General features: G+C 38.3%; 2 protein-coding genes across 5 annotated transcripts in view; one reads left to right on the top strand and one right to left on the bottom strand.

Moving 5' to 3' along the window:
• Positions 1-1500: 1500 nt before the first annotated feature.
• LOC106089262 (anoctamin-2) overlaps positions 1501-19712 on the bottom strand; it is a 74056-nt gene continuing 55844 nt past the window's right edge. For all 4 annotated transcript variants that reach the window (XM_013255075.2, XM_013255077.2, XM_059362404.1 and 1 more), the window contains 2 exons: positions 2462-2600; positions 1501-2378 (listed from right to left, as the gene is read on the bottom strand). In XM_013255075.2, coding sequence (XP_013110529.1) covers positions 2206-2378; positions 2462-2600 — 312 coding nt within the window. In that variant the 3' untranslated portion in view covers positions 1501-2205. The remainder of the gene's footprint in view (positions 2379-2461; positions 2601-19712) is intronic.
• On the top strand, positions 10389-19449 carry LOC106089263 (uncharacterized). Its single transcript, XM_013255080.2, has 4 exons — positions 10389-11162; positions 16831-16952; positions 19101-19257; positions 19319-19449. The coding sequence occupies exons 1-4, from the start codon at positions 10961-10963 to the stop codon at positions 19447-19449; spliced, it is 612 nt and encodes a 203-aa protein (XP_013110534.2). The 5' UTR covers positions 10389-10960.

Raw genomic sequence — 19712 nt, 5'->3', positions numbered from 1 at the left:
GGCACCCAATCACTTCTTTTTATTCCCGTACGTAAAAAATAATATGTTTAGATGATTTTTGGGCTTGGGGCGGCCCGCTGGGCACTTGGACCCAAAATTTTAATACTATATTCGTTTTCTCTAATACGTTTCATTTGATACCCAAATTGTGCCTATCGGCCAACTTTTGATTTTAGGTGGTGGTTTTGGGGTGTAGCGCAGGATCCGCCCCTATCCAATATCAAAAAATTACATAACCTATGTTTCCTTCCCTAAAAACCTACACAATCTGCGAAAATTTTAACAAAATTGATTTAGCCGGAACAAACAAACAAACCGAGCCCCATATACTCATAATTTGTTAATATGCCTATTTGGGCCGTTTTCCGGAGATTGGTGTGACCCCCTATACTTCAATCTGATTTTGTATAGCAGATTCGAAATCTACTCCCGAATACCTTTCATTTGAGCCCCATATTGATATGAACGTTTAATTTGTCTGCTTGGAGAAGTTTTGGAGATAGGAAGACTACCTGAGTACTTGGACCCAATTTTTAATACCATATTCGCATTCTACTCTTAAATACTTTTCACTTTATACCCATATTGTCATATCGGTCCACTTTGTATAGCAGATTCGTAATCTACTCCCAAATACCTTTCATTTGAGCCCATATTGATATGAAGGTTCAATTTGTCTGCTTGGAGGAGTTTTGGGGTAAGGGCGACTTCCTAGGTATTTGGACCCAATTTTTAATACCACATTCGCATTCTACTCTTGAATACCTTTCATTTGATACCCATATTGTCATATCGGTCCGCCCCCTTATGATATCAACAAATTATAAAGCCATTTCCTCCCTCCTGCCTATATATGCAATCTACTCTCGAATACCTTTCATTTGAGTCCCATATTGTCATGATTGTCCAAAAAACCTCTTTTAGGAGTTTTTGGGGCTGGGGCGGCCCCCCAGGTACTTGGAACCAACTTTTATTATGAAAATCGTACTCTAGCTGAATATTTTTCATTTGAGTCCCATATTGTCCCGAGCGGTAAACTTTTTTTTTTGGGTAGTACTTTTGGGGTAAGGGGGAGGGTCCGTCCCCCCTTCGGATATCAAAAAATTATATATCCTATGTTTCCTTCCAGACCAACCTACACAATTTCAAGGTAATCGGTTCAGCCGCTTTTGAGTCTATAGGGAACAAACACTAATTCATTTTTATATAGAGGAAGAAACATTTCTGTTTAAATGAAAATGAAATCTGACACTATGCGCTACGGTCCTCAACCCGAAGATATGGTGGTGGGTATACAAATCAGCTATTAAGTATAAAGGAAACAAATCAATGAACTTGAAAATTTTTTAAATTAAAAAAAAAAAGTTTAACGATTTTATGAATTCATTCGTCCAATTTTAAGCTTACCTAAGAAGATGGTAGAATAACAGAGTTTACGTACTAAAAGTCAAATGATATTTATAATGAATTTGTGCATAGAATGTGTGAATGCTAAGGATCTCTTTTCATTTCAAGATTATATTCGATTTTTGTAGAAGTGTGGCAACCCCATATGAAAAACAAATACTTACAAATAATCTTAAGTCACTCAATTAAAGAGCTGTATATTGGTCTAAATAAATTATCTTCAAGGTAAAACCCCGTTTACACTGCTCACTAAAACCGGATTTAAGGCTCTCGTCAGCTGATTTATAAAGGAAAAACAAACAAATTGAGACCCGTTGACACTGCTCAACAAAACCGGATTTAAAGATCTCGTCAGCTGATTTATAAAGGGAAAACAAATGATTTAGCCATTAAAACGGGTTTTAAGGACCAGTGTAAACGTAGCTTAATAGTTTTGTTTCATTCTGCTTCTAACAGGGGATATTGAAAATATATAAAGACTTTGAGGATAGATCTCAAAAACTTTTTCTGTGCGGTTATTCTTTCCTTAAAAGAAGCATATACAAATTTTCTTCTAAAAACTCCCCTTCAAATATTGCATTATCACTTATCTTTCGAGTCATCATCTTTAAATAAAATTTCTCTTAAAGCTAGCCAATTCAAATAAAAAAAAAAAAACTCGCTATAAATTATCAACTAAAGCAAAAACATAGATAGGCTATACTCATTTATCCGAGTATTGTTGTGAGAAATTAAACTGTAGTCTTTTTGTTTCTTCTATCTTAGGGCTACTACCAGTCCTAGTAGTTACACATTGCCTTAAACATCACCGTGTATTCCGGTCTCTGCATTGCTACCATGAATAATAAGATCCATTTGTGACTGGGATAAATCTTTGCTCAGCAATTGTTCAATGCGTATGAAACTATCATTGGGATCGTCAGTCTGATCTGTATCGGCCAAGCGTACGGATGAACTACGTTTCGCACGTTCTAAATAAATACAAGGAAATGAAGACAATTACAACAGCAACAACATTGGGGAATATGGATGCGAAAGGTGACATTTAACTTACCCTCTCTCGCTCGTTGAGTCTCGTGATCTATGATGATTTCATTTGTAACATACGCCTCGCGCCGAATTTGATCCCTTAGTTCGACACTCATATCAGGTATACACCAGCGCACTATGATCATCACTAGTGCCACGAAATTCTGTAAAAGAAAGGGAAAATCAAAAAATATTAGTTAAGTGCGTTGGCGACCCACAATATTCAATAGGGTGTACCGAAAAGTTTCTATTCAAGTTAGATAGCTTTATACAAAGAAAAAAAGTCTGCTGAAAACTGCAAACACGAACTGCTGCAAGTTTGTAGCTAATTTTGCGGCTATTTAGCAACAGTTCTGCTTTTGTTATAAGATAGCAGTTTGAATGCTAAAGAGTCTTTTGTTTGCTGCAAATGATTTTATTTTATTTATAAGGGAATTGTTGGGAGACAGATTCAAATACTATGTGCCAATTTTCCTAGAAATCAGATAACAGTCTTAATTGAAATTTTCGCTCAACTCTCCCTATTGTGGATCGATTATGCTGGCCGAAAAATCACGAAGTGCACAAAATGATCTTTGAATAGAACTCTTTTTTTATACCCACCATCGAAGGATGGGGGTATATTCATTTTGTCATTCCGTAAAAATCCTAGACGATCTAGCCATGGCCGTCCGTCTGACTGTTGAAATAATGCAACGTTGAAATCACATAACAATCTTTAAAAATAGAGATATTGGGCTGAAATTTTGCATAGATCCTTTTTTTGTCCACAAGCAGGTTAAGTTCAAAGATGGGTTATATCGGACTATATTCTGATATAGCCCCCATATATACCGATCTGCCGAATTAGGATCTTAGCCCCATAAAAGCCAGATTTATTATCCAATTTTGCTGAAATTTGGGACAGTGAGTTGTGCTAGACCACTCGACATCCTTCTTCAATTTGGGCCAGATCGGTCCAGATTTGGTTTTAGCTGCCATATAGACCGATCTCTCGAGTTAAGGCCTTTGGCCCATAAAAGGCGCATTTATTCTCCAATTTCGCCAAAATTTGGGTGAGTGAGTTGTGTTAGGCCAGTCGACATCATTCTGCAATTTCGCCCAAATCGGTTCAGATTTGGATATAGCTGCCCTATAGACCGATGCGCCGACTCAAGGTTTTGGGTCCATAAAAGGCGCATTTATAATCCGATTAAGCCGAAATTTGGGACAGTGAGTTGTGCTAGGCCACTCGACATCCTTCTTCAATTTGCCCCAGATTTGGTTATAGCTGCCATATAGACCGATCTCTCGGGTTAAGGCCTTGGGTCCATAAAAGGTGAATTTATTGTCCGATTTTGCCAAAATTTGGAAGAATGAGTTGTGTTAGGCCAATCAACATCATTCTGCAATATGGGCCAGATCGGTTCAGATTTGGAAAGACCGATCTCTCGATTCAAGGTTTTGGGCCTATAAAAGGCGCAATTATAATCCGATTTCGCCGAAATTTGGGACAGTGAGTTGTGTTAGGCCCTTCGACATTCCTCTTCAATTGGGCCCAGATCGGTTCAGATTCGGATATAGCTGCCATATAGACCGATCTCTCGATTTAAAGTCTTGGCCCCATAAAAGACATATTTATATTACGATTTCGCTAAAATTTGACACAGTGACTTATGTAAGGCTTTTCGACATCCGTGTCGTATATGGTTCAAATACTTAGATATGGCTACCAAAAAGACGAATATTTTGTTCTATGATTTAGATTCATGATCGTCATGACATTGTAAATCGATCTAGCCATGTCCGTCCGTCTGTCGAAAGCAAGCTAACTTTCGAAGGAATAAAGCTAGACGCTTGAAATTTTGCACAAATATCTTATTAGCGTAGGTCAGCTGGAATTGTAAATGGACCAAATCGGTCCATGTTTTCATAAAGCTGCCATATAAACAAATCTTGGGTCTTGAGGATCTAGCGGTCGCAATTCTTGTCCGATTCGGCTGAAATTTTGCATGAAGTTGTTTGTTATGTCATCGAACAACTGTGCTAAGTATGGTTCAAATCGGTACATAACCTGATATAGCTGCCATATATGCCGTTCTTGGACCTTGACTTCTTGAGCCACTAGAGGGCGCAATTCTTTTCCGATTTGGCTGAAATTTTGCATGCAGTAATTTGTTATGAACTCCCATAACTGCGCTAAATATGGTTCGAATTTGTCCATAACCTGATATATTGTAGTTGCCATATAAACAGGTATTGAATCTAGACTTCTAGAGCCACTAGAGAGCCCAATTCTCATCCAATTCAGCTTAAATTTTGCATGAAGTATTTTGTTATGACTTCCAACAACTGTGCTAAGTATGGCCTAAATCTGGCTATTACCTGATATAGCTGCCATATAAACCGATCGTGGACGTTGATTTCTTGAGCCACTAGAGGGCTCAATTCTTATCCAATTTGGCTAAAATTGAGCATGAACTGTTGTGTTATAACTTCCAAAAACTGTGCTAAGTATGGTTTAAATGGGTCCATAACCTGATATAGCTGGTTAAGCTTCTGCGCCCGCAATTCTTATCCGATTTTTCTGAAATTTTGTACAGTGGCTAATCCCATGACCTTCAACATACATGTCCAATATGGTCATAATCGATCTATAGCCTGATACCGCTCCCACATAAACCAATCTCCCGATTATGCTTCTTGAGCTCCTACAAGTCGCAATTCTTATCCGAATGGACTGAAATATTACCCAATGACTTCTACTCTGGTTTTCAACATTCAATTCACTTATAGTGCGAATCGGATTATAACTTGATATATCTCCAATAACATAGGACTTATTTTCTTTTATCCCTCGTTTGCCTAAAAAGAGATACCGCGCAAAGAACTCGACAAATGCGATCCATGGTGGAGGGTATCTAGGATTCGGCCCGGCCGAACTTAGCACGCTCTTAATTTTTACTTACTATTTTAAATAACAAATTTCGTTTTGTGTTAGGTTGCTATCAGACTCATTAAGATTGTTTTTGAGAATTGTGATGCCACTTAAGATATCTTCACAATCGGTACACTCTCATATATGCGCTTATTAAGGTTAATAGTTTGTTAAAGTAAAATTCAATGTTATTGCATTTTGTTTATCTACCAAGAACCTACTTTGCAATACACACAATTAATGTTGTCATGTAAAAGACTTTTAGAGAAACCATACAAATGGATTAAAGCACTCGCTTCTGTATATGAAAGAGATGTAAGTCCCATAGCCTTTACAAATAATTTTGAGATCGAAAGTAGATTATTGAATATACAATAATCGCAACTAGCCTAATCAGCGCAATATAATTGCAAGTGGTTTTTATACCCAGCTCCATAGAATGGGATTATAATAATTTGGTCATTACTTTTGTAACACATCGAAATATTGATCTAGAACCCCATAATATATATATATATATATATATATCCCTGATTGTCTTGACATTTTACGTTCAATAACACTTAATATTGGTAAACTTTGTTAATAGGATTAGGGAGGAGGTATAAGATGTGACAATATGTTCGGTAAATCTAATCGATGAGGTTCAGGATTGGAGGATCTCCATGGAGCATTCCCTCTCTGACCGGTACATTAGGTTTAGAATAGCACGGCCAGCACCGAATCGATAAGCATCCATAATTAGTTGAAAACCTACTAGCCACAATTCGGAAGACTACTCAGAAGAAGACTTGGGCAAGATAATTTAGATTGTACAAGCATGGAAGACCATGACGGCAATGTCAACAGGATTACGACTGCACTGGTGGGGGCCTTCGAAGATAGTTGTCCTCTTCGGGAAAGGAAATCAGCGCAAGAAAACCCCTGGATGACCGGGGAGATTCGCAATATTGGGAAATAGGTCCGCAGACTTTTTAAAAGAGCATGTCGTAAAAAAGCGGAAGTTTATTCGGATATGTATTACACACGGGTCAAGGAATACAATACGACTACCAGAGCAGCAAAACGTGCCTCCTGGAAGTTTTTCTGCGAACAGGTTAATGACGACGCCAAGATGAAAAAGTTTCTCTCAAAACCCCATGTCCAAACTAAAACGTTAGTAGACGACATGACAGTGAGAGCAGAAACAACGGAGGACATGTTGCGGCCTTTGATGAAAACCCATTTCCCACAGGTTACGACGGAACCCACAGAGACACCGAAAACTTCGAATAATGAGGGCGATCGAAGGCTTATCATAACAGAATTTATGGTTAAGGAAGCCTTAAGGAGCTTTAAACCATTTAAGTCACCCGGACCTGATGGAATATTTACGGTGTTACTACAAAAGGAGGCCGACTATCTGGCGCCATATCTGGCCACTATTTTCACAGAGTGCCCAGGACTTGCATATACTCCGAAAGCCTGGCAGGAGGCAAGGGTGGTATTTTTACCTAAGCCTGGCAAGGCAAGTTATGCGACACCAAGGGCCTACAAGGCTAACGTCCTTTCTACCCAAAACCATGGAACGCATTGTGGATACCATGATAAAGAGTAGGACATCCAGAGAACTTCTTAAATACAAACCACATGCCTATGTCAAGGGAAGGTCGGTGGAGACTGTCCTGCACGAGGTTGTGCATAAAATAGAAGAATCCTTTGATGCCAAGACGTACACATTGGCGGTTTCCATTGGCATCAAGGGAGCGTTTAACAATGTGCGGACCGACACATTGACCGGATCCTTAGAGACTGGATAAATTATATACTAAGGAACAGGTGGATAAATTGCGGATCCCATGACATAAATATAAGTGAAAAAGGTGGCACTGGGCACGCCACAGGGGGCAGGGCTTTTTATCGCCATTCCTATGGGTGACCACCATAAATAACCTATTACGGATGCTGACTGAGAAGGGATTTGAACCCGTCTACTATGCAGACGATGTTATGATACTTCTAAGGGTTAAGGTTTCGAACCAGCTATGCAAAAGGGCCGAAAGGATCTTGCATATGGCATATGACTGGGCTAGACCCAGGGGTCTCAATGCTAACCCAGAGAAGACTGAAATATGCCTGTTCACGTTTCGAAGATGGGCTATGCTGTACTTTACCTTAATATAGCCCCCATATAGACCGATGTGCCGATTTGAGGTCTTAAGCCCAAAAAAGCCACATTTATTGTCCGATTTTGCTGAAATTTGAGACAGTGAGTTGTGTTACGCCACTTGACATCCTTCTTCAGTTTGGCCAGATTTGGTCATAGCTGCCATATAGACCAATCTCTCGATTTAAGGTCTTGGACCCATTCGACATCTATCTGCAATATGACCCAGGTCGGTCTAGATTTGGATATAGCTGCCATATAGATCGATCTCTCGATTTAAGGTCTTGGGCCCATAAAAGGCGCATTTATTGTCCGATGTCGCCGACATTTGGAACAGTGAGTTGTGTTAGGTCCATCGACATCCTTCTTCACTTTGGCCCAGATCATTGCAGACAAAGATATAGCTGCCATATAGATCGATCTCTCGATTTAAGGTCTTGAGGCCATAAAAGGCGCATTTATTGTCCGATCTCGGTGAAATTTGGAACAGTGAGTTGTGTAGGCTCTTCGACAACTTTTTTCAATTTGGCTCAGATCGTTCCAGATTTGGATATAGCTGCCATAGAGTCCCATCCTCGATTTAAAGTCTCGGGCCCATAAAGAGAGAATTTTTTGTCCGATTTCGCTTAAATTTAGGACAGTGAGTTGTGTTAGGCACCTCGATATCTTTCCTGAAAATCGTCAGATCGGATTTGGTCCATATAGACCGATCTCTCGATTTAAGGTCTTGGCCCTATAAAAGGCGCTTTTATTATCCGGTTTGTAGAAATTTGACACAGTGACGTAAGTTAGGCTTTTCAACATCCGTGTCCTGTATGGTTCAGATCGGTCTATAATACTAAATTTAACTGTTTCAGATCGGGCCGGCCGAACATAATGATTTTTATACCCTCCACCATAGGAAGGGGGTATAATAATTTCGTCATTCTGTTTGTAACTACTCGAAATATTCGTCTAAGACCCCATGAAGTATATATATTCTTGATCGTCGTGACATTTTATGTCGATCTAGCTATGTCCGTCCGTCTGTCCGTCCGTCCGTCTGTCTGCACAATAACTTTCGAAGGAGTAAAGCTAGCCGCTTGAAATTTTGCAAAAATACTTCTAATAGGTGTAGGTCGGTTGGGATTGTAAATGGGCCATATCGGTCCATGTTTTGATATAGCTGCCATATAAACCGATCTTGGGTCTTGACTTCTTGAGCCTCTAGAGTGTCCAATTCTTATCCGATTGGAATGAAATTTTCCACGACGTGTTTTGTTATGATATCCAACAACTGTGCCAAGTATGATTCAAATCGGTCCATGTTTTGATATAGCTGCCATATAAACCGATCATGGGTCTTGACTTCTTGAGCATCTAGAGGGCGCAATTCTCGTCCGATTTGACTGAAATTTTGCACGTAGTATTTCGGTATCACTTTCAACTGTGCAAAGTATGATTCCAATCGGTTCATAACCTGATAAAGCTGCCATATAAACCGATCTGGAATCTTGACTTCTTGAGCTTCTAGAGGGCGCAATTCTCATCCGATTTGGCTCAAATTTTGTACAACGGCTTCTCTCATTACCTCCAACATATGTGTTTAATATGGTCCGAGTCGATCAACAGCTTGATACAGCTCCCATATAAACCTATCTCCCGATTTCGCTTCTTGAGCCCCAACAAGGCGCAATTCTTATCCGAATGAACTAAAATATTACACAATGACTTCTACAATGTTCAGCATTTATTTATGAACCGAATCGGACTTTAACTTGATATAACTTTAACTTGATATAACTTATTCAATATTCTCTGTTTGCCTAAAAAGAGATACCGCGCATAGAATTTGACAAATGCGATCCATGGTGTAGGGTATATAAGATTCGGCCCGGCCGAACTTAGCACGCTCTTACTTGTTTCTTGTTATTTCTAGCGCGATTATAATGGACTTAAGGTCTCCGAGTGAAGCGGATACCGATTAAGGTTGCTAAACGTGTGGCCTTTAAACTGACATAATCTAGTCTCAGTGACACTACGGAAATCATGATCGGTTCTTGTGTTCCTTAATGAAAGCGTTTTATGCTATCCCATTGTATCGTTGTATTAGCAGAACAGTTCACAGCTATTGCGGACCTTTGTGTCTGGAACTTACCAATGCACAGAGGTCCAAAGGCAACAACTTTGTCCAAAATATCTGCAAAATATTCCGATTATGTCCACATCCAGTGACAAGTTAATTTTTGTTCGCCCGGGTTTTGAATACCGGATGAAATGCTGGGTGTCATAGCTGACCCCTTTGACCTTCCTAACCTTCCTTTTAAACTGGCATTAAACGTTATCTTTTAATACTACCTTAAGTTTGGTATTGGTCTGAAAAATTGCTGAAATATGAAACAATAAGTTGCATGATACCCATTATCATAAAGGATCCAAATCAACTCATATTTGGATATAGCGGCTATATAGAACGATTTTCGGATAAAACTTCCAACTTCAGAGTCGGTAAATTAGAACTTTGGCAGCCCTCCAAAAAATTTTTGAAAAACAGGGACATATGATTATATCTGCAGAAAAAGTTGCTCAAACTGACCTTAGAAATCTTTTGAAAGATCCTAAGAAAGGTTTAACATAACCCAACTATTGGATACAACATAATCGCTTACAAAACCTTGTTAGGTCATAAGAGAGGGCCCTGAAAAACTCTGATATGACATATCCTTCAATAATGCATGTTATCATCACTTGTTCTTTACATTTCAATCATTCGCTTTCATTTTCATGAAACCCCAAAACTGGAACATGAAGGGATTAAGGTTACAACGAAAGCCCATCGGTAAAATGCGGCCAATTAAATTGCAAAATGAAACCAAGAAAACTTATGTTCTCATTACAACGGCAAACAGCCAACCCAATGCAATGGAGAGTAACCAATAGATATCGAAACCAAGTCCAATCGCATGAAGGGACAAACAAACATGTCTTGCCTCCCCAAATGCTCTGGCCTGCATGAAGACATTCCAAACTGTTCTCCTCTTCATTTTTAAGCCTTTTTATGTCAAAGATCAACGAACGAACTATGGACGAACGTATTGCTGGTACCACACATCGAACAATAAAGGTCTTTTGGGCAACAACAAGAAAAAGTGCCTTTAATGCTGTATTTAGACGCCAAAAACAAAGCGACAAACAAAGCAGGTCACACATTAGTCGAAGACACACAACTTATTTTGCGACACATTGTAGCTGCTCCGCGTTGCCGCCTCTCAAGGGAAAATGTCAATTGGCCAGAGTATCAGAATAGATGCACCACCATGCGAATCGATGAATATGATTTTAGTAGCTCAAAGAACATCATCGGGAAAACATTCTCAAAAGAAAATAGACGGAACAAAAAACAAAAAAACCAACACCCAACCAAGAAAGCTTTCTTAGCAAAAAATTTTGAAATTTGAAAATTATTTATAAATAACGGAATAATGAAACGCTTTTCTTGTTGCCTAAGTCTCCGCACAGCCGGTTATTGTATAGCAGCGGTGGATATTATTGCCTCATTGACCACCTTGGGCCTATGCAGTTACTATTTGTATACGGACTATTTCAATTTGACGAATTGGGGTATCTCATCGCATGACAATGTCCAAATAGTGGATCCTTTAAGTAATTTATTGTCATCTGTGGGTAAGTTTCACAAAGAATATTTTTGGAAGAAAATATAGTTCATATAGCAAAATTCACATTTTCGAATTTTAAAGTAATATTGTATTGAAAAATCAACGACATGAATATAAATTTAAGTTAAATGTATCTCGAATTTAAAAGAAACAAGTAAAAGCGTGCTAAGTTCGGCCAGGCAGAATCTTATGTACCCTCTACCATGGATCGCATTTGTCGAGTTATTTTCCCGGCATCTCTTCTTATGCAAAAAAAGGATAAAAGAAAAGATTTGCTCTGCTATTAGAGCGATATCAAGATATGGTCCGGTTTGGACCATAATTAAATTATATGTTGGAGACCTGTGTAAAATGTCAGCCAATTCGAATAAGAATTGCGCGGTGTAAGGGCTCAAGAAGTAAAATAGAGGGATCGGTTTATATGGGAGCTGTATCAGGCTATAGACCGATATAAAATCGAATAATAATTGCGATTTCCAGAGGCTCAAGTAGTCAAGAACCCAGATCGGTTTATATGGCAGCTATATCAGGTTATAGACCGATTTAAACCATACTTAGCACAGTTTTTGAAAGTAATAACAAAATACTTTATGGTAAATTTCAGCCAAATTGGATGAAAATTTCGCCCTCTAGTGGCTCAAGAAGTCAAGACCCAAGATTGGTTTATATGGCAGCTATATCAGGTTATGAACCGATTTGAACAATACTTAGCACAGTTATTTTAAGTGATACCAACACAACGTAAAAATTTTAGCTAAATCGGATACGAATTGCACCCTCTATTGGTTCAAGAAGTCAAGATCCACGATCGGTATATGTGACAGCTATATCAGGTTATAGACCGATGTCAACCATACTTAACACAATTGTTGAAAGTCATAAAAGAACACTTCATGAAAAATTTCAGCCAAATCGGATAAGAATTGCGCCCTCTCGATGCTCTAGAAGTCAAGATCCAAGATCGGTTTATATGGCAGCTATATCCAAATATGGACCGGTTTGGCCCATTTACAATCCCAACCGACCTACACTAATAAGATATATTTGCGCAAAAATTCAAGCGCCTAGATTTACTCCTTCGAGAGTCAACGTGCTTTCGACAGACGGACGGAATGATGAAATTAGTGGAGGGTATAATAATACACCTCACGCTAAATTTTATAAAGATCGAACCAAAATTGTGGCGACTGCAGCCTTGAAAGGCCATATTGGATCAAAGATATATAAGGAAGCTATATCTAAATCTGAACCGATTATTATGAAATTTTGCACGCGTATTGGGACGTTAAATGAAACATCTCGTACTAAATTTTGTAAGTATCGGACCAAAATCCTGGCTTCTGCTGCCTTAAAAGGCCATGACGGATGAAAGTTATATATGGGAGCTATATCTAAATCTGATCTGATTTTAATGAAATTTTGCATGCGTATTGGGACGTCAAATGAAACATCACGTGCTAAATTTGGTAAGGATCGGACCAAAATTGTGGCTACTATAGCCTTAAAAGACCATATCGGACAAAATACATATATATATATATATATATGGGAGCTATATCTAAATCTGATCCGATTCCGATGAAATATTGCATACATATTAGGATCCCATAAAAAACAATTCGTGTCAAATTTGGTAAAGATCAGACCAAAATTGTGGCTTCTCCAGCTTTAAGAGGCATATCGGATGAAAGATATATATGACAGCTATATCTAAATCTGAACCGATTTTGATGAAATTTTGCACATATATTGGGACATCTAAAAAAAACACTTCAACACCAAATTTGGTAAAGATCAGATCATAATTGTGGCTTCTACAGCTTTAAAGGGATTATCGGATGAAAAATATATATATGAGGTATATTTTAATCTGGACCGATTTTTTTTTCAAAATCATCAGCATTCGTCCTCGGAGCAAAAAAGTGGCTCGTGCAAAATTTTATGAAAATCGGACAATAAGTGCGACCTGTACCTTGATTACTAGAATACATGGCTAGACAGACAGACGGACATAGCTAATCGAATCAGAAAGTGATTCTATGGGTCTAGCTCTTCCCCTTCTTAGAATTGCAAACAAATGAACAAAGTTATAAAACCCCGTACCACTAAAAGGTAATTTCATTGTTTCGTCTCAATAAAAGAAAATTTACTTCGTTTTTCTTATTAAATGTTTCATACGTATCACATGAAGCACTATTGTGCGGAGAGACAAAACAGGTGACAAAAATAAAAATTGCCACTATGATATAACCCCCAAACCCAAAAATAATCCCCAACATGGAAAAAATAAACCCAAAATCAAAAAAATGAAATAAACCCCAAATTTTTGGAAATAATACCCAAATAAAAAATTAAATAAAGCCCAATGTTTTGGGTGTTATTTCATTGTGAAATAAAGCCTAGTTTTTTGGGTTTTATTTCATTCAAGGCGCCTAAAATGTCAAATCGGGATATCGGGTTATATGGGAGCTGCATCAGGTAATAGACCGATTTCATATTGTACACCATAACGGCACACTACATGCAAAATTTCAGCCCGATCGGATAACAATTGCGGCTACTATGTGGCTAAATATGTCAAATTGGGAGATCGGTTTATATCCAAATCTGAACGGATATGGCCCATTTGCAAATCCCAATGACTTACATCAAAAACAAATATATGTGCAAAATTTCAAGTGGCTAGCTTTATGCGTTCGACCGGTATCGTGATTTCGACAGACGGACATAGCTAGATCGATTCAAAATATCCAGACGATCAAGAATAAATGTACTTAATGGGGTCGCACCCCAATATTTCAAGGTGTTATAAACGGAATGACTAGGTTAGCATTCCCCCAACCTTATTCAAAATTTTCTCTAACATTCCTCTTAATATTTGCATATCAATAATTTATTATTATACCCACCACCATAGGATGGAGGAATACTAATCTAGTCATTCCGTTTGTAACACCTCGAAATATTCGTCTAATCGATATTACCATGTCCGTCCGTGGAAATCAAGATAGAGTTCGAACGCGTAAAGCTACCTGCTTGAAATTTTGCACGAATATTTAATATCGATGTAGGTCGTTGGGGATTACAAATGGGTCATATCGGTTCAGATTTAGATATAGCTATATAATCCGATCTATAGATTTGACTTCTTGAGCCCCTGGAAGCCGCAATTTTAGCCAGATTTGACAGAATTTTGCACGTAGTGTTGCGTTATAACTTCCAACAAGTGTGCCAAGTACGGTTCAAATCGATTTACAACCTGATATAGCTCCCATATAAACCGATCTCCCGATTTGACTTCTTGAGCCCCTGGAAAGCGCAATTTTCGTCCGATTTGGCTGAAAATTTTCACGTGGTGTTCGATTTTTACTTCCAACAACTGTGGATAGTACAGTTCAAATCGGTCTATAACCTAATATAGCACGCATATAAACCGATTTCCCGATTTGATTTCTTGAGCCCTTACAAGCCGCCATTTTTGTCCGATTTGTCTGAAATTTTGCACGTAATGTTCTTTTATGACTTCCACAACTCGATGTTCCGTTCCTAGAAGCTTAAATTTTTGCTGGTCTGACAGAAGTGTGGTATGTAGAATAAAATTATCCCCTGCAACTTCATTAATTTTGTATAAATTTGTTGCAGAATCCATGTTGGTGGGTTCCCAAGATTCGGCCCGGTCGAACTTGGCACGCTTTTACTTGTTATTTTTATACGCACCACCATAGGATAGGGAGTATATTCATTTAGTCATTCCGTTGGTAACACACCGAAATATCCATTTGCCACAAATTACTTTTTGGGCAACCCAATATATTTCTGATCGTCGTAAAATTTAACGATGTCCGTGTGTCTGTCCGTCCGTATGTTCCTCAGTTGTAATCACTCTACAGTCTTTAAAACTTGAGATATTAAGTCGAAATTTTGCACAGACTCGTATTTTTTCTATAGGCAGGTTAAGTTATTGAATGGGCCAATCAGACTATATATAGATAAAGCTACCATACAGACCGATCTGCCGATTTAGGGTCTTAGTCCCGTAAAAGCCGCATTTTTTGTCCGATTTCGCTGAAATTTGAAACAGGAAGTTGCACTAGGCGCCCCGATATTCAAACCGAATAAGGTCCATATCGGACCATATTTACATATAGTTTCCCTTCAGACCGATATGACGGTTTAGGGTCTTAAGCCCGTAAAAGGCGCATTTATTATCCGATTTTGATAAAATTAAAGACATTGAAATGCTTTAAGCCTCCCGACATCCGACTCAAATATGGTTCAGATCGGTTTATATTCGGATATAACTGCCGTATACAGCGATCTGTCGGTTGAAGGTCTTGATCCCAAAAAAGCTGCATTTACAAACCGATTTCGCTGTAACTTAAAACAGTGAGTTGTTTAAGAGTTGTATAAAAGCCGACTTCTCTAAAATTTAAATCAGTGAGTTGTTTAAAGCCTCTCTACATTCGACTCCAATATGGTTCAGATCGGACCATATATACAATAGATATAGCTGTCATATAGACCGACCTGTTAGAAGGCGTAATTCTTATCCGATTTGGCTGTAATTTTGCACATGGTGTTTTGGTATCACTTTCAACATTTGTGCAAAGTTTGGTCCAAATCGGTGTATAACCTGGTATAGGTGCCGTATAAACCGATCTTGATCTAAACTTATTGAGCCGCTAGAGAGCGCAATTCTCATCCGATTTTGCATGAGTTTTTTTGATATGACTTCCAAAAACTTTGATGCGTATGGCGCAAATCATTACACAACCTGATATAGCTGTCATATAAACTGATGTGGGATCTTGACTTCTTGAGCCTCTAGAGAGCACAATTCTCATCCGATTTGGCACAAATTTTGTACAACGGCTTCTTCCATGGCCTTCAACATACATGTGCAATATGGTCTGAATCAATCTATAGCTTGATACAGCTCCCATATAAACCGATCTCCCGATTTTGCTTCTTGAGCGCCGAATCGGACTATAAATTGATATAGCTCCTACTCCGTCCTTATTCATTATTCTTTGTTTGCCTAAAAACAGATACTGCGCAAAGAACTCGACAGATGCGATGCATGGTGGAGGGTATATAAGATTCGGCCCGGCCGAACTTAGCACGCTCTTACTTGTTATTAGTTTATTAGTATCTTGTACAATTTTATTTTATTTCTGACCCCTAACCCCTACGCCATTTACAACCGGAATTATTCCGAACCTCCGTCAACTTGAGCGACGCACGAACGCATGTAGCACTGAGGGAAATATGATTAAAAGTTAGAACATTTCCTATGTCAATGCCCTACATTTGCACCTGACAGACTCCGGCATTAGAATAGTTTAAAGTTGAATAGAAATTATTAATGAAATTTCCGTGGACAAGATTTGCAAGTTATGCTGCACTGGTTCATGTCTTAACTCGAAATTTGGGATTTATACCCTACTCAAAATTCTATACCGTAGAATTAAACCCAAGTTATTTCAGAACTCCAAAGTATAAGGCTTAGAAGATGTAAAGACAACAAGTTTTTAAAATTCGAAAACTAAAACATGAGTCTATATTTGCATAAGTTTCTTCATTTTCCTAGTTAAAATGGATATTTTAGTGTTATAAATATATAAATCTCAAAAACAATATTAATAAATAAAATATATTTATTTTTGATTTTACAGTCAATTATGTTTTGCTGCATAATTTCCCAGATGCCTTTTATGTTGTTATGGCCATCATTTTGTGGATAAAATCATTGATTAACTTCATATTGGCTACACTTCTAGTTGATGGTATAAAAAAGGTGAGTTGTAACGATTTGTTAGAAAAAGTTCACTCTAGCCACTATCTTACATTTAAAACAAAGAAAGTTGTCTCATTAAAGCCATGTCCGTCCGTCCGTCCGTCCGTCTGTCTGTCGAAAGCACGATAACTTTCAAAAGAGTTAAGCTAGGCGCTTGAAATTTTTCACAAATACTTTTTATTAGCGTAGGTCGGTTGGGATTGTAAATGGGCCAAATCGGTCCATGTTTTGATATAGCTGCCGTATAAACCGATCTTGGGTCTTGACTTCTTGAGCCTCCAGAGGGCGCAATTCTCATCTGATTTGGCTGTACTTTTGCACGTGGTGTTTTGGTATCACTTCCAACACCTGTGCTAAGTATGGTTCAAATCGGTTCATAACCTGATATAGCTGCCATATAAACCCACCTAGGATCTTGACTTCTTGAGCCTATAGAAGGTTCAATTCTCATCCGATTTGGCAGAAACTTTGTATAACGGCTTCTCCCATGACCTTCAACATGCGTGTCCATTATGGTCCGATCTCCCGATTTTGCTTCTTGAGCCCCTATGAGGCGCAATTCTTATCTGAACTGAACTGAATTATTACACAATGACTTCTATAATGTTCAGCATTCAATTCATTTATGGTTTGGTTATATCGGTTATATTAGGCCCTTCGATATTCTTTTTCTATTTGGCCCAGATTTAGATATAGCCGCCGTATAATCCGATCTCTCGATTTAAGGTTTTGGGCCCATAAAAAGCGCATTTATCGTCCGATATCGTCGAAATTTTGAACAGTGAGTTGTGTTAGGCCCTTCGACATACTTCTTCATTTTGGCACAGATCGGTACTGATTTGAACACAGCTGCCATATAGACCGATCGCTCGATTTAAGGTTTTGGGCCCATATAAGGCACATTTATTGTCCGATTTCGCCGAAATTTGGGCCAGTGAGTTAAGTTGGGCCCCTTGATATCTTTCTGCAATATGGCGCACAAATCAGTTCAGATTTGGATATAGCTGCCATATAGAGCGATCTCTCGATTTAAGGTTTTGATCCCATAATAGGCGCATTTATTGTCCGATGGCGCCGAAATTTGGGACAGTGAGTTGCGTTAGGCCCTTCGGCATCTTTCTTCATTTTGGCCCAGATCGGTCCAGATTTGGATATAGCTGCCATATAGACTGATCGTTCGATTTAAGGTTTTGGGCCCATAAAAGACGAATTTATTGTCCGATGTCACCGAAAATTAGGACAGGGAGTTGTGTTAGGCCCTTCAACATTCTTCTTCAATTTGGCCAAGATCGGTCCAGATTTGAATATAGCTTCTATATAGACCGATCTCTCGATTTAAGGGTTTGGGACCATAAAAGGAGCATTTATTGTCCGATTTCGCCGAAATTTGGGACAGTGAGTTGTGTTAGGCCCTTCGACATCCTTCTTCATTTTGGCCCAGATCGGTTCTGATTTGAATATAGCTGCCATATAGACCGATCTCTCGATTTTTTTTTGACATCCGTGTTGTATATGGTTCAGATCGGTTTATTTTTAGATATAGCTACAAAAAAGACCAATATTTTGTTATACACAATTGAACAATGACTTGTACTCATTAGTATTTGGTCCAAATCGGAACATATTTCGATATAGCTGCTATGGGGCATAAGGTGGTGGGTATCCAAAGTTCAGCCCGGCCGAACTTAAAGCCATTTTACTTGTTGTGTTTTGGTGTAAGATGGTGTGCCTTCTGGAACAGGCAAGACTTTACCTTGCGCTCGTTTTCAATATATTGGGGCATGCATTTGATTGCCATTATTATGCCATGGATTTCGATGAATTCGAGCCTTCACTGGCCGAACCATTTGTTGTTGCAGTGTTGTTTTTTTTTAACCATCACCATGGCATTTTACAACTTTACCATTATAATTATAAAGATACAAAAAACAGTTTGAGGTGTTTGAGTTCGCCAACAAAAGCCGGTTATGATTTCCCTACCCAATAAAACGCAATCACAATATCATGTTTCAACGAAATTTGTTACGTAGTGTACACTCATACAACTTCGAAGATGTCGCCACCCAAACAAAAATGAATGATTTGACTTCTTCAGGCCTTAGAAGTGCTAATATCTTTGATATTAAAGTTTTTTTTTGTGTTTTACAGAAACGTACCATTTGCATTGCCCCCTGGCTTATAAATACAGTAATATCGGTTGTAGTTGAGATAACGACCTACATACTTATGGAAATAAAGTTCAATGATATCGATGCGGCCACAGATAAACGTATAGTACGCAGCATAATGTTTGGCATATTCATAAGTAAGTACACTGTAAGCAAATAAATGGTTGATTATTTACTTATTTTGCATTCATCCTGCAGTGTTTAATGTCATATTTACATTTGCCGTTTATTGGCTGTGTAAATTTCTCAAAATCCAGCAGCAGGAAAACCAAGTGCTACAAGAAAGTATTGTGGATGCCACCGGAATGTTTCAACACGTCAAAGTTTGAGAGAAGAAGAGAATATGTCACGTAGAAATAGAACAAACAAAACGGAAATCAAAAACTTAAAAAGGTTGGAAAAAATAAGACCTTCATAACAAAAAAAAAAGAACAAAAATTCCCAAAAAACTCTCAAATTTTTGCCAATATATGAAAAATTTTTTTAATCATGGGAATTCCATATGTAATGATTAAAAACTGAGAAAAAATATCTCAGGGTTCTTACTGCAACACATAGTGGGAAAGGAGATATTGGTAAAAAAAAAATCACA

Source organism: Stomoxys calcitrans, chromosome 2 (genome assembly GCF_963082655.1).
Source record: "Stomoxys calcitrans chromosome 2, idStoCalc2.1, whole genome shotgun sequence".
Classification (NCBI taxonomy): domain Eukaryota; kingdom Metazoa; phylum Arthropoda; class Insecta; order Diptera; family Muscidae; genus Stomoxys; species Stomoxys calcitrans.
The sequence above is the reverse complement of the archived record's forward strand: the minus strand, read 5'-3'. Positions and strand labels throughout refer to the sequence as shown.

Bases quoted from the DNA above. Each gene is read 5' to 3' on its own strand.
- LOC106089263 (XM_013255080.2), top strand. From the start codon at position 10,961: ATGAAACGCTTTTCTTGTTGCCTAAGTCTCCGCACAGCCGGTTATTGT. The intron at 16,953-19,100 runs GTGAGTTGTAAC...TGTGTTTTACAG, and splicing joins TAGTTGATGGTATAAAAAAG to AAACGTACCATTTGCATTGC. The intron at 19,258-19,318 runs GTAAGTACACTG...TTCATCCTGCAG, and splicing joins AATGTTTGGCATATTCATAA to TGTTTAATGTCATATTTACA.